Consider the following 15,633-nt stretch of genomic DNA (forward strand, 5'->3'; position numbering starts at 1 on the left):
TTTGTCTCCGATTTTGGTGACTTTGCAAAACTAGTTGACTGAGTTATCAGGGCTAAAATCGTGCATTGTGAGCTTGGCACAAGCAGAAGTTGCACCCTGACAATCTTCACCGGCTTTCAGAATGATTTATAATGAGGTATAATGAGTGAACCCTGTTGTTTAAAACAATGCTGCATAATTATAGTGAAAAAGTGATGAGCATCGAAACTTTTCACAAGGGAAAAAAAAATCTGGAAAAGAGAATGATGGGAATGTGGGCAAAAAGTGGCCCAGGCTGTTTTGTTCTAAAAACAAGCCGCCAATTAAAACCGTCTCACGTGCATCTTTTTCCCCGAGGCATTCTCTCACCCTGTCTTTCGTCCGCGTCTGGTGATCGGAGACGACGGTTACGATTGCTTACTTAAAGTTATAAAGTTATCAAAACAGATTTTCTCAATGGCTGCAAATGAAAATTTCATCGTGCCTGAAAATCCAATTACTTCTGCATTCATAAACAAGCATTAATGGATTACGCAGAGATCAAATCTAATCAAGATGCCATTTGTTTTAGAGTTTCTATTAGTCAGAGCGAAGGCAGCATGTTTTTCCTCATGTCTAGACCGAGTGCGGAAAATAATACATTGAAAACGGCTGACAGGGATGAAGGAGTGTGGTTTGTTTCACCTTGCCCGACGTATTCTACAGATTCGGGCCCATAGTGCATCCGTGCTTCCTGCTCGTAGGCTTTAAGCGTCTCGCTGGAGCTGTAACGTTTCTGCGGGTTCACGTGACGCTCGTGTGCGTCCGTAGAGGACGTGGCGTAGTGAGGCTCTTTCCGGCACCTGGCTCGGCTCAGAGAGCGCTGCCGCTTCTCCTTCATGTCCATCCCGGCAGCAGCAGCAGCAGCCAATCAGCTCACGATGAGTATGTTAATCACCTGGAAAAGAGGACGGAGGGGGAAGAAAAATGAGCGCAAAGTGGAAATTTCTTCAGAAGGACGCTAGAGATATTAAAAGAGAAGTTCACTTCCAGAACAAAAATCTTCCTCACCCCCTTGTCATCCAAGATGTTCATGTCTTTCTTTTTTCAGTCGTAAAGAAATGATGTTTTTTGAGGAAAACATTTCAGGATTTTTCTCCATATAATGGACTTCAATGGTGCCCCGTCGAGTTTGAACCTCCAAAATGCAGGATCTATGACACCACATACTACGTAATCACGTCAAAAGGTCACGTGTAACGAAGAGCGTTCAACTTATTTGCACCTCCTTGGTCTTTGAGCATTCGCTTAGTAAACACTGGGTCTGTAGTTCCGCCTACATCACATGTGACCTGATTACGTAGTACGTAGCGTCGCAGACGTGCATCCCAGAGCAAGTGCTAGATGAGCGTTTGTGGTTAAAAAGTACACAATTTTTTAATTTTTCTAAGAAAATGTCCAATAGTTTGGCTAGATAAGAGCCTTCTTCATGGGCTGGGATGGTTTAGAACTCTGCATTTAAACTGCATTTTGGAAGGTGAAACTCGTGGACACCATAGAAGTCCACTATATGGACAAAAATCCTGAAATGTTTTCCTCAAAAAACATCATTTCTTTACAACTGAAGAAAGAAAGACATGAACATCTTGGATGATAAGGGGTTGAGGAAATTATCTGTAGATATTTGTTCTGGAAATGAACTTCTCCTTTAACCCAGCCAGAAGAAAAAGGTCTGTCAGTGTGAACTATATCCTTCTGTAGATTGAAGAACAGTCTGGTTTATACATCAACATTCCTCCAGTTGGTGATGTATAATGTGATAATGTAGGCAGGTGTAGGCTATGGTGTGGCTCTAGGAGGAACATAATAGCCAGTAACATCATATTCACAGAGGTGTTTAGGAAGTAAAGTAGATATACATTTTAGGAATGTTTAATGTACTTTTGTATAAATGTTTGTCAGCTTTAACTCTTCCGTTCATTCCTCCAGCTATATTTTATTCTGCTAAACATTCCCAGGCGCCTTTGATACTGTACTTTTCATTATATAATACTGCTTAAACATCACCTAATCTAACAATCATTCAGAAAATCCTATTCCTAATCCTAAAGATTCACATGAAAAACTCCATGTACAGTATATCACTGAGGATAAGTAAGCTGTTAGAGCTTGGTGTTATTATTATTAGTTTGTACATTTCTGTATCATATTTAGCATCAACTACTGAGCTATAGTTGAACTATTATGCTTTAGCTTCTTTCCCAACAAGTCTAGTTTTAGTGCTATTGAGGTCTGCGGTGAAATGGATGAAATGTTCACATGAAAAAAAAAGAAAGAGAGACTGCTATAGAGAAATAAGCTTAATCTGAGTTTGCTAGTCTGGTTAACAACATTTCTTTCAACAAGCTTTCTTTGTAACTCTGCTCAAAGGTGAAAAAAACAAAACAAAACAAAACAAGGATAAATGTATTCCCAAGTCATCACACTTGTAAGCCTACTGTCCAAACATTAAGCCTACGTCTTGGTCTTGAGACGAAGATATGTGACTCCCCGTAGGGCTAATGCTTTATTTACGTCAGAGAGACGAACGATAGCGATCTTTAGGCACCATGAAACAACCTCATGTATACACAAACACAACCTGATGACTGCAGATCAAGCCCGGGCTGAGGAGTGCCAGCAGGGGGGAGGTGAGAGTAGATAGAGACTCGCCATCTTATTATCACCCGCCGTGAGCACAGTGACAGAGAGAGAGAGAGAGAGAGAGAGAGAGAGAGAGAGAGAGAGATGGCCATCCGCCCTCTTCGACACCCTCCTACTCTGCATCTGTGGCTTGGTGGTGAGTCATCACCAGGGACTCTCATCAGACCGTTTGTCATTGGCTCGGTGCACAGAAACCCTTTCTCGCTATTGTTAATATCAGAGATGGAAAATACTTTGGAAAACTTTATTACTATACTTGAATATGCACGAGCTACCAGACCGAACCCGAGCGCCCCTCAGTGCCCCCGAGCGCCCCAAGCATCCCTGAGCTCCCGTTGCCCTTCCTCAATAACACTTTTGCAACAACTTGCTTGAGGGAGCAAAGACTTCTATAAAATGAAGCCATGACCTCCATCCGATCAGAAAAATCCTATATATTGAGGCTAGTTTGGGCTAATGCCTAATCAGATTAGCAGCAATTTTCAATCACCTAATTAGCTAGACAGATACACTACATTAGCAAATGTTTTGGGACGTCTGTCTTTACATGCACATGAATGTAATATGGAGTTGTTCCGCCCTTTGCAGCTATAACAGCTTCAACTCTTCTGGGAAGGCTTTCCACAAGGTTAAGGAGTGTGTTTATGGGAATTTTTGACCATTCCTCTAGAAGCACATTTGTGAGGTCAGACACTGATGTTGGACGAGAAGGTCTGGCTCACTGTCTCTGCTCTAATTCATCGCAAAGGTGATCTATCAAGTTGAGGTCAGGACTCTGTGCAGCTCCTCCACACCAAACTCAGTTGTAAATAAGTTGTATTTACAGCACAATATGTGTAATTGTATTCATATATATATATATCTGTGCAATACTGTATGTGTGCTTTATGTACACTGCAGGTACAGCATTAACAGAGTTTATATATATATATACACTCACACACAAAAACACACACACATACACACTGACCAGGCATAACATTAGGACCACCTGGTCACCCTTTATGGCCTTTACTCCCCACGTGCATCAATGAGCCTTGGCCGCCCATCACCGGTTCACCGCTGTTCCTTGCTTGGACCACTTTTGATAGATACTGACCACTGCAGACCAAGAACACCTGACAAGAGTCAGTTTTGGAGATGCTCTGATCCAGTGGTCTAGCCAACACAATTTAGCCCTTGTCAAATTGCTGAAATCCTTACACTTGCCCATTTTTCCTGCTTCTAACACATCAACTTTGAGGACAAAATGTTCACTTGCTGCCTAATATATCCCACCCACTAACAGGTGTCATGATGAGGAGATCATGTCTAATTCACTTCACCTGGCACTGCTCAGAATGTTATATATGTTATATATAATATAATGTTATATATACACTACTCACAAAAAGTTAAGGATATTTGGCTTTTGCGTGAAATTTATGGAAAATGTAAAAAGTTATTATATCATGAAAGTAGGGCATTTAAGTAGCAGCATGCAATGGTGATTTCTTCATCTCAAACAATTTATTGAAACAAAAGCCAAGAACAGTGGTGGGTATACCACAACAATGTCTAAATAATTTGTTATGTGCCCTTGACCATCAATTACAGCTTGACAGCGACGTCTCATGCTGTTCACAAGTCGACTTATTGTCTGCTGAGGCATGGCATTCCACTCTTCTTGAAGGGCGGCCCTCAGGTCATTGAGGTTCTGGGGTTCAGGGTTACGAGCCTCTACACAGCGACTCAGCTCTGGAGAAAGTGCAGGCCACTCCATCTGAGGTACCCCAGCCTCCAGCAGCCGTTCCCTAATGATGTGACCTCGATGAGCTGGAGCATTGTCATCCATGAAGATGAAATTAGGCCTGTGTTGTTTATGCAGGGGCACAATGGTGGGATTAATGATGTTATTCAGGTAGTATTGGCTTGTCACTGTACCATTCACAAGATGTAGGGCAGTTCTGTATTGAGTAGACACACCTGCCCAGACTGTAACACCACCACCACCAAAGGCTCGTCTGGTGACAACAGTGGCTGATGAATAGCGCTCTCCTTGACGTCTCCAACATCGTTGGCGGACATCATTTCTGCTCAACGTGAATCGACTTTCATCAGAGAACAGCACTGAGGCCCACTGGTCCCTCGTCCAGCGTAAATGCTCCCTGGCCCATGCAAGACGATGACACCTGTGCCTGGTGGTGTGGTCAGGTACCCTTGCAGGTTTCAAATGGTCTGACGTGACACATCATCCAGTACCGCAGGGCACAATGAAGCGGTCAACAACATGGAATGTGGCCAAAGAACGTCCACTTCTATGCCTTTCTGTGACTCTTCCAGTCTCTCTGTATCTCTGTCGCAACCTGCTGATGACACTCTGTGACACTCTAAGCTCAGTGGCCACTTCCCTCTGAGAACATCCTGTTTGAAGCCTCGCAATGGCGAGGTACTGTTGATCCATTGTTAGGTGTTGTCTCATGATGTCAAAATGTGAACAGCATGATGAAGAGGACTGTTTAAATACCAATTCTAATTGAACCAGAAAATTTATTGGTCGATTCATGGATCAAACACCAGTTGTGAATTTTGCCGTTAAGCACCTTGTTAGAGAACAGCAAGTTATGCAAAAAGTACTGAAACACTGAACAGCTGGACATGTGCATTCAAAAGTGTAGAGAAGGTCAAATTCAGTTCACCTGTAAAGGTTATAGGGAATTTTAGGTGCATCCTGAAATTTCACCCGAAAGCCGAATATGTATATATGTGTGTATATATATATATATATATATATATATATATATATATATATATATGTATATATATATATATATATGTATATATACATACATATATATATATATATATATATATATATATATATATATATATATATATATATATATATATGTGTATATATACATACATATATATATATATATATATATATATGACCCTGAACTTTTTAACCTGGGGGATATGCTAGGAAAAGAAATCTCATTCTGCTGAATATATATGTGTGTGTGTGTGTGTGTATACAAAAGTAGGGTAAGCTATGAATTTACAATTATATACATTTATAAGTATATTATTAGGTGAAGATGTGACAGAATGTACAGGCAGTGAAGTATTAGTGAGATATGAGTAGAAAGACATAGCGGTGTAGTGTAGACTTGAGTAGAGTTAAGTAGTAATTAGCCACACAACCGATCAGACTGTAGCTAATAATAAATATAAGTTGTTTATAGGATATTTTACATCTGATTAATTCATTAAGACTCTAGTTAATGTTAGTCAGACATATGAGCAGGCCAAATGGTGTCGCTGAATGTAACTGTTTTAGATATATACGTAATAAGAAAAAGCCTTTATTTGTCACACACACACACACACACACACACACACACATATATATATATATATATATATATATATATATATATATATATATATATATATATATATATATATATATATATATGTGTATATATATTCAGCAGAATGAGATTTCTTTTCCTAGCATTTCCCCCAGGTTAAAAAGTTCAGGGTCAGCCATGATACAGCAGAGAAGGAGTGGAGAGGGTTAAGAGGCTTGCTCAAGAGCCCAACAGAAGCAGCTCGGAAGTACTGGGGCTTGAACCTAGTAACCCACAACCTCATTTACAACCTCATAGTCACCACTTCCTCCTAATAATAACAGCCAGTTTTAAGATCATGCTTAATATCATTTCGCCGGATAAACACGTTCACTTATTTCATACTTACGCATATTTAAAAGTAACAACTTCCGCGTTTAATCGAGCAAGATTTATTTTTATCCTCATCTATAAACGCTGATCTTCTAAATCAGCCTGGTAAGGAAAAAAACCTCACGAGGCAAAACGAGGCAAAAATGTCACACAAAGCACAGGGACGAGCGCGCCGCTGTCTGAGCTACCGTGTACACAGAGCTGGAAAAAAAAACAGCTTTGTAATGCTTTAAGTGCTTGCTTAGGACACAGATGTCTGGGTTTATTTAAACACTCAATCAGCACTATTCAGACACTAAAGAGCCAATTATATGATATTTAGTGGCGAATCAATGCACAAGCGCCTCTAAAAAGCAGCGCCGTTACATACATCGAGCGAACACCTATCAAGGACTGGCCAGTCAATACTCTTACTGAGGCTTTAAACATGTTTAGATAAGGCCAAGGCCTTTGAGCAGTGTTCACTGATCCCCAATTTGTATTCATGCTGTATGAATACGTGGAGCATGTATGGCGCATGCTAATTATGCAAACCATTCAGGCGTTGGAAAAAAATGTGCTAATTGGAGCCACAGCTGTGCTTAGCTGGGAAAGTCTGGCCGCGGTCTAGATTGACCATGAATTCTAAATAAAAAAGTATCACACAGAAAATCATAAAACTGTTTCACACATTTGACCTGCTGCATTGTGAATCTATTCCAGGAAAAATATCCTGTTTTTTTTCTTTCTTTTCAACCTGCTTACAAACATCCTCAACAGCTAGTCCTCACAGCAAGCATACGTTTCAAAGACCAGGCATCAATCTAACAACCCTTTTCCATCAGATGGTACAGTAATGGACGTTACACGAACAAAATGTAATTCCACAATTGTTGGGGTTTTTTTTCTACCAAGATGATGAATGAATTTGATGTGTTGAATCTGGTTCCCTTCTTGCTGGACCCGGTTTTGAGTGAGAAGGCTAAAATCTGAAATTTCTCAATGGCTGACACAAAATTATTAGGGTTGAGTGAAGCAGGTCTTTCTGATGGCACAGTACTAAAGATGCGGGACAAACTGACAATTGGTAACAAAAAAATAATCTGATGTGAATGCCAAAAAAGAAACCAGATGATGTGACTAAAGCAGCACACGTTTTCAGCAGTTTTTGTTGGTGATTTCTCAGAGCTCTTGGCACCACCGTTTTATCCCATAACAGATCATTTGTTTATACTTATTTACCCTTGAATTTATTTATTGTCACTGGCTTGACTTTTATATTTTGAATAACCAGAATGCAAAAATATTTCGTCCTTGGATTCGTCAGAATTCAAAATCGCTTCTTATTTACAGTGTCTAAAATAACAACTTTAAAACAAATATAATATCAGATTTTGTATAGTATGAGAGATGTACATTTTGTTATATTTCAACATCATCTGGCATGAGAGTACTGGCTTAGTGGTTAGCACTGTTGCCTCACAGCAAGAAGGTCCTGGGTTTGTATCCTGGGTTCGAACAGGCAGGGGCCTTTCTGTGTGGACTTTTCATGTTCTCCCCGTGCCTGCATGGGCTTACTCTGGATACCCCGGTTTCCTCCCACAGTCCAAAAACATAAACATTAGATTGATTGGTAATTCTAAATTGCCCATATGAGTGAGTGTGAGTATATGTGTGGCCCTGTGATGGACTGGCAACCTGTCCAGGGTGTACCCCTGCCTTTCGCCCAGTGTGCGCTGGGATAGGCTCCGGCACACCCCCGTGACCCTAATTAGGAATAAAGTGGGTATAGACGATGGATGGCATGAGAGTACAAGCAAACCAGACGTAGTTGAGGGTGCCAGTACTTTTAGAAGACAACCCAATACTTTTGCCTTTGCATAAATGGAGAGCCAGCCAGAAGCAGAGAGGGCCAATACTTTTGCCTGCGCAGAAATGGAGAGATATCTCTGTTTTGTATTCAAAAAGTATCAGCAGCAAAATTATGGCCTTTGTCTGGCTTGCTCTCCATTTTTGCAAAGGTAAAAGTATTGGCACCCCTGGCTTCATCTGGCTTGCTCTCCATTTCTGAGAAGGTAAAAGTATTGGCACCATCGGCTTAGTCTGGCTTGCTTGCACTCTTGAATAGTTTCGGTATTTGGCGGTATTTGTGTGTCACCACAGCTCTAATCAACTTTCTCTAGTGTTGTAAGTACTACTTTACACTTACAAAACATATCATTTGTCATCAGTAATTCATGTTATTGTGGTCAGAGGCAATGGGGAAAAAAGAAAAAGAAATCCAGACAGTGGCTGCATGTCACCTGTTAAGTACTCTTAATGATCCCTTCATATGCAACGTTTTATTTATTACATAATTCTCTAGACCTGCTGGCACATTAAAAGAGAACTACAGAATCGCTGGTAGACTTTTTGATATAACATCTATATCAAGGTCTATAGAGGACTTGCGAATTTTATCACTGCGTGCAGCTGCCCCAGCTCTCCACTCCAACACTGATATATGCGTATAGTATCACTGATCTCTGACTTTCCTCACACTTCACAGATTCATTTATTTAATGCTATAACGGATACTACAATGATGTAAGAATAAATTGTAGACAGCTGTCATTTTGGCTGAGCAGTTTGATCAATCTCAGCACAACAAGAATCTCCATCATATGATGTTTAGAATAAATTCAAATTCTTTCGACTTGAGCGACGTCCATCCTCCTACGTTCTGATAAACCAAAAAGAAATTTGTATGCATAAAGCTGAGTTCTGCATGCCGAACCTTAGAATGAAGGACACTTTGAGGCAGATTTTGCCGCACTGTATTTGTCTGATGGCTTCTAGAAAGTTCTCCATGGAAATGAATAAGACATGGCGTTGCAAACTTGTTAACATAGGAAAAAAATAATCTAGCAGAAAATCTGTCAAATATGAGTTAAGCTACTGAGACTGTATTTTCAGTACAGTATTTCCCACCAATATACCTACATTATACTTTAACAAGTAACCAATGACAATACAGAAGAACCCGAGAAACCTGATAAAGCTTATTTTTTTAATGTTAAATGATTTGCTAACTAATTTACATTATGCTGTCATCTAAAAGCAGACATGATAAATAATACCCATGCTTCAATACAGGAAAGACTAGAACAGAACCAGGGCTAAAGTAGAAAGGGTTCAAAACAGTAAACCAGTCATCAGAGAAAGTCCTAACTTGACTATTATGGTTCATGAGTGGCAGAACATAAACGCGTTAGCTTGATTGTCCAAAGATCTTGAGTATGGATGCCATAGCCAAGGAGGCAAGGAGCCAAGGACAGCCATTTGTGAGGAATAGATGATATATGCTCTGTCCTGTCAATCAAAATTACACTAACCAAACATGGCTGCAGATTACCCTTCCACCGAATGTGATATGCTTCTGTAAAGCCCTAACACGGTTAGGGTCAGCTTATGACAAATTATGTGTTGGCTTTTATACTCCCTATGTAGCGATCATGTGATTGGTAAGAGCTGGCTGGTGGGTGGGAACTGGCAGTCGAGAAAATTGGCTATTACACAGATGACATCCAGTCCATGTCATATTTCTCAAGAACTGAAGAACCAAAAAGTTGGAGAGGAATTCCCGACAGGTCTTGTTTGCAGACAGAAAGATGGTAGTGGTGAAAAGCGAGGCTGCTCAGGCAAGAATGAAGTAGAGACTTCTAGCTCTCAGTATCAATAAGTGATAATCAAGCTGAGCAGTCATCTTCCTGGCAAACTGAGGAAGGCTCTGTCGTGGGGCTCCATTAAAATTAATCCCCTAAAATCCACCTCGGGCACTGCAGAGCACGACTCAAAAGTCCACAGCATGAGCCATGCTGTCACTGAACAGCAGCCGACTGACAATAAATGGACTACGGTTTAGCAAGGTAGAGAACAAAGTAAGAAGCAAAGGAACAGAACCAGAGAAAGTGGAGCCTTCACTTGGAGTGATGTAGTATAGAAGTGTAGAGGCCGAACATGAGCTTTTAAACTCTGACGACCGGGAAAAACACAAGGGCAAGGGTTTTTTTTTTAGACGGTCACAAATGGACTGTAATAGCGAGTTCCCTGTTGATGCCAATTGGCAGTTACGGATAAGAACCAGAGGAACAGATCTATGCTAACAGAGTCACACCTTTAACACACTACAGCAGTAATTCAGTAAGCAGTGAATAAGGCTATGATGCTTTAACTCCTCTCTAGAACATACAAGTGTTTCTAGGACACGTTAAATAGCACTGCTCAGGTTAACCTTTCTGGTACATTTCATAGAAATCACTTCACCGTAGCGGAAAAAAAGGAAGATTTCAAGTGCAGCGAGAGCTCAGAAATTAAATCAAGGCAGCATTTAGCTAATTGATTCTGGCAAAACATGCTAGGTGCAGATGTAGGTTGTGTTCTCAATGATCTAATTGAAACAGTCCTTTTAGCTGAAAATGTCAGAAGTGAACTAACAAATTATCACAGCACCGAGCCAAAGAGAGTTGGGTGGGTTTTTCTGTTTCTTCTTCTTTTTCTTTTTAGTCTATCTCTCCGCATATGGATGGCTGCATTTAGAACTTTCTGGAGATGTCTATTTCTGATTCCACAAATAGGTGGTAAAGTAGATATGTCAAGTCCTCCGCCCCCTCATGTATGAAGGATGTGAAGGGAATTTTTCTGCCAGATTCTGAAGGTACGCTGTGGTGGAGCGCACTGGGGTTTCTGTAATTCAGAGTTAAGACTAGCTGGAGTGTAGAACATCTCCGGAGGAACCACAGAGCAGTTCACCCTTTTCTCGAGTCTTCAGGCAAGAATGAACTGAGCTGAAGGAGAAAAAAAAGACTGTCTGCAAAGCCTTTGCGTCTGGCTAGTGTATTCCTTAATATCCTCCAGGTTCCCCGATTCTCTTATGCTACTTTCTCTAGCATAGTCATCCAGCTATGGCTTGCTTAACCAGCTACTCTCATGCTTTGGCAGATTTGTCATAGCTGAATATTTTTATCTGTAATGAGCAATCCAGAGGCAACAGTGGCAGAGAAACACTTCCAGAAATGACATGAAGAAGGAACTTCAGAGGAGCCAGACTCAAAAGGGAACCCATTTTCTTCTTGGTGACACTGGATAGTGTAGAAGGATCATAAAATCTTCTCTTCTCAATCTGTATACTGTGAAGTTAAGTAGTACAGTGGAACACCGGGATACAAATGCCCTCCCTTATGAATTTTTGTTTTAAGAAATTTGCATCGGCATACAAAACATATTCGGCATATGAACGAGCCGAACCGAACGGCAGCTAAGTTGCAGGTACGTCCGGGAATCGTTCAAAACTTTGCGTCAGTGGAAAACCAAGCAAAGCCAACTGAAACGAATTCCCAAAAGAGTCAACCCACGATACCAACGTTGCCTTCGGCATGCGTTCAAAAGCGTTGTGTTTTTTTGTTGACAGATTGGTGGCGTGGGTGGTCTGTTCTATTTTTAGCCCAAGCTTGGTGACACGACTTCCTGTGACGACCCTTGACATGGAATGCTTGGCATACAGCTTCCTATTGGCAATATTGGTAATATTTTTGGGTGGCTGAAACGGATTATCTGCATTTACATTATTTCATATGGGAAAATTTGTTTCATAATGCAAATATTTGCCTTAAGAACGCATCTCCATAACAAGTTCCGCTGTATTTGGAAGGATGTTCAGAATGGGCAGAAGACAAGCACATGACAGTTTGCCTGATTACAGCAGCAGATCTTACAAATGTACAGTCTAAATCTATATTAGATTATCCACTGAAATAAAGGTGGGATTTGGGCATAACCTCTTTTTTGAAAATACAAAACTGTATGGTATCCATGTGGGACCATCACTGGCAGCAGAAGAAGATGACTCAGACACTCCAAGTAGATGCAGAGGATCGGGATGAATCAGGCAAGTCCGGAGGGCGAGATCATTAAAAGTGTCAGGATCTGGCACCGGCATCACATCAGACACATTTCGGACTACACATATGGTTCAGCGGTGAGAAAGCTTCTTATGATGCAGTGTTTTGTTTTTTTTTAAAAAGTGTGTACATTGTGATCAGAGTGCATGTACGGACTCCAGCGAGTCTAACTATGACAGCAGAACTAAAAGGGAGAGCCAGAAGGTAACACAGACATGAGGGCACCCTTGTGATATTTCTTTCTCTCTTGGCTCATTACACCATATTTGTCTTTTAAAGTTCAATTTCTTCACAACGAGAGACAAAATGGCACTGAGCCAAAATTGGCAGGCTCTGGTTGACAGCTTTGTAAATGGTAGAAGGGCATCAAGGTGATTTTAATTGCTCGGCTTCTTGATGTGACGAGTTTCTAAAATTAAAAACAATAAAACTGACAGTTACGTTTCTTACTTGCCAATGTATCAACAACTGGGTATATCAAACCTGGTACTGGGGCAGGAGGGTAACAAACATGTGACAAAATAACCACAATATTTATAGACTGTTAGAAATTTTTGGCTAATGGACATTTCTCGATGTAAGGGAAGTAACTTTCAGGTCCAGTTCTTTGCCATGTCCTCATTGGATGATGATCCACTGCCTCATGCCTGGCTCCTGCCCCTGGTTTCGTATTTGTTGGAATGAAACCTTCTGTATTTCTACATAATAACTCATTTTTCAAATATGAATGCATTCATACATGTTCTAAACGGATACAAAGACAGACAGCATTATTGTTTTCTATTTCAAGGCATGAAGTACAAGGGACAAGCTCAGGCCATGTTTGTTAATATGCTATGCATTTACAGCATTCATTCATTCATTCGTAGCAGCTGCCTGGTCAGGGGCATAGTGGATACTACAGGGATGTCCAATCTTATCCGGAAAGGGCCAGTGTGGGTGCAGGTTTTAATTCCAACCAAGCAGAAGCCACACCTGAGCCTACTGAAAGCCAAGATCAGTTGATTAAACAAGTGGAATCAGGTGTGTCTCCTGCTTGATTGGTATGAAAACCTGCACCCACACCAGCCCTCGGCGGATGAGATCGGACACCTTTGAGTTACTAGTTTGTGGATATTTCGGAAAATAAAACCAACTATACATCTATATATATAAATATACAGGAGATCACAAGCTCGTACCCAGGTGACGTCACAGCCATATGTAGATGAGACGGTGAGAGAAGGTAGGGAAAATGTGGACATCTCATCTACCATATGCAGATGAGATGGTGAGAAGACATGGGGGAAAAAAGGGAATGCTCTATCTCCACTGTCACAACGATGCCAGCCAATCACAGTTATTTCTCAGGAAAAAGGTTCGCCTGCTATGGTTGGGGCAAGTCATTTGATAGGATAGAGCTGGCTGGTAGGCGTGAATTGGCAGGTGATCAAAGTGTGTAGAAAAATGGAGAAAAAAAAACTGTGACCATGGCCAAACCCACTTTGACTTTATTCGGGTAGAGATTATCATGTACATAATGTGCCAGCTCTTGATCTCTTTGTATACAATACTCACACAATGGTAAATAAATACACTATTTCCTTCTGCAAACCAGGCGGATAGATAGTAAGGGAAGAAGGTTAGTTTCAAACGCCTTAATTGAAGACACAAACAAAGAGTTGCTATGACAACCTGGAATAGAATTGCACAGCTTGACCAATTTATCCTATTCGATACATTTCTTACATGATCATTTCTGCATAGCGATTAAAAGCAAGACTGCTGAGAAGGCTCAGGGGTTACATCCCGGCGACAATTAGCTGAAAACATGCTAGGTGCAGATGTAGGTTGTGTTCTCAATGATCTAACTGAAACAGTCCTTTTAGCTGGAAATGTCAGAATTAAACTAACAAATTATCACAGCATCTGAGCTCAAGAGAGGTTTTCATCAGCGTTTTTTTTTTACTACTTCTTCCTATTTTTGTCATTCAAGACACACAGGGTGAAGGGTGGTGCGGTAAGGGAAATTATACAGTAGCCATTCTACCTTGTGGTATGTTTTGGGGAGGACATTGAACTTGAAGAGAAATCCAAATGTACACAAAAACATACAAAACACCATACAGCATTTAACCAGTGCTTCAAAACCCTGGATGCTGGATAGCTCATATGATCTGCTACATCACTGTTCCACCCTTTTACATGAAATTATTATTATCCAAAGTCAGATCTAGGATTATTGGAACCTTTGCTTTAAAAAATGAGTTTTAATCTTGCATAAAGAAACTGTTGTTTTTCTTTCGGCTGCTCCCTGTTTGTTGTTGCCACAGCGCATCATTCGGTCCACATCTTTTGATTTTACACCGGATGCCCTCCCTGACTCAACCCTCCCATTTTAACAAGGCTTGGGACTGGCACTGGGAGTTAACTCCTCAGTGGCTGGGTTAGCTCCCTGCCCGGGAATCGAACCCGGGCGGTAGCAATGCAGCTGGACCCCCAGGAGGTCTAAAAGTATGAAAAAACATATTAATGGTTAATTATTGGGACTTTAATTATAGTAAATTTATTCCAAGAGAAAAAACCTTATCACCAACCTGAAAAACATATTTTTATCAAAAAATGTGAATAATGGAGGGACAATCAGACGAAATTGGAAAAGAAGAAAATGATAGGGTAGTGAGAGTGAGAGCCCTTGTGGGTGTTTGCTCAGGTTCTCGTCCTCTCAGCTAAGCAAGAGAGCCTGTTTCGAGGAGCGCCACTAATGAAGACAGAGCCAGTACTGGGAAGTGTCACTCACACACACACACTCTCTCACACACACACACACACACCTGTCTAAAGGGCCGTTTCATAGGCCACTTCAGCTCCGTCCCCCCTCCAATGCCAGGATAATGGGCTACCTCTCCAAACACATTATATTCCATTGCCAGCAGGCTGCACGAGTGGCTGGAGAGGCCCCCACTCTTTACTCCTAAGTGCCATAAAATTAGAATGCAGACCGCGCAGTGCTTCAATTCGAGCTCTTAGAGGATCTCTACCTCTCACGGAGGCTCATTATTTGCCCTTGTCCCATTGTGGAAATAATGTATTTCTCACCGTATTTCTTAAAATTACTATGAATAAAGCATTCCTCCTCCCTTTTTGCTATGTATAGTACTGGATATTGAAGGGTCTTTCAGCCCGGCTATTCCTCTAATCACCTCGACAGACACACAGCCAGACTTATACTAAGCCTTAAAGAGAACTTTAGTTAAGTCGAGCGGGTTTTTATTGTCATTCCGCTCCATTACTGGAAGGAAATGTCGCTTCTTCAGGACCGTTGTGCTATAGGTAACAATAAAGCA

The 15,633-nt window shown here is 41.0% G+C and overlaps 1 protein-coding gene across 5 annotated transcripts in view; it reads right to left on the reverse strand.

Annotated features, from left to right (window-relative positions):
* tenm2b (teneurin transmembrane protein 2b) overlaps positions 1-15,633 on the reverse strand; it is a 312,231-nt gene that overhangs the window by 257,572 nt on the left and 39,026 nt on the right. For all 5 annotated transcript variants that reach the window (XM_058415430.1, XM_058415428.1, XM_058415431.1 and 2 more), the window contains exon 2: positions 664-916. In XM_058415430.1, coding sequence (XP_058271413.1) covers positions 664-865 — 202 coding nt within the window. In that variant the 5' untranslated portion in view covers positions 866-916. The remainder of the gene's footprint in view (positions 1-663; positions 917-15,633) is intronic.

The sequence above is a fragment of the Hemibagrus wyckioides genome, linkage group LG18, assembly GCF_019097595.1.
Source record: "Hemibagrus wyckioides isolate EC202008001 linkage group LG18, SWU_Hwy_1.0, whole genome shotgun sequence".
NCBI lineage: Eukaryota > Metazoa > Chordata > Actinopteri > Siluriformes > Bagridae > Hemibagrus > Hemibagrus wyckioides.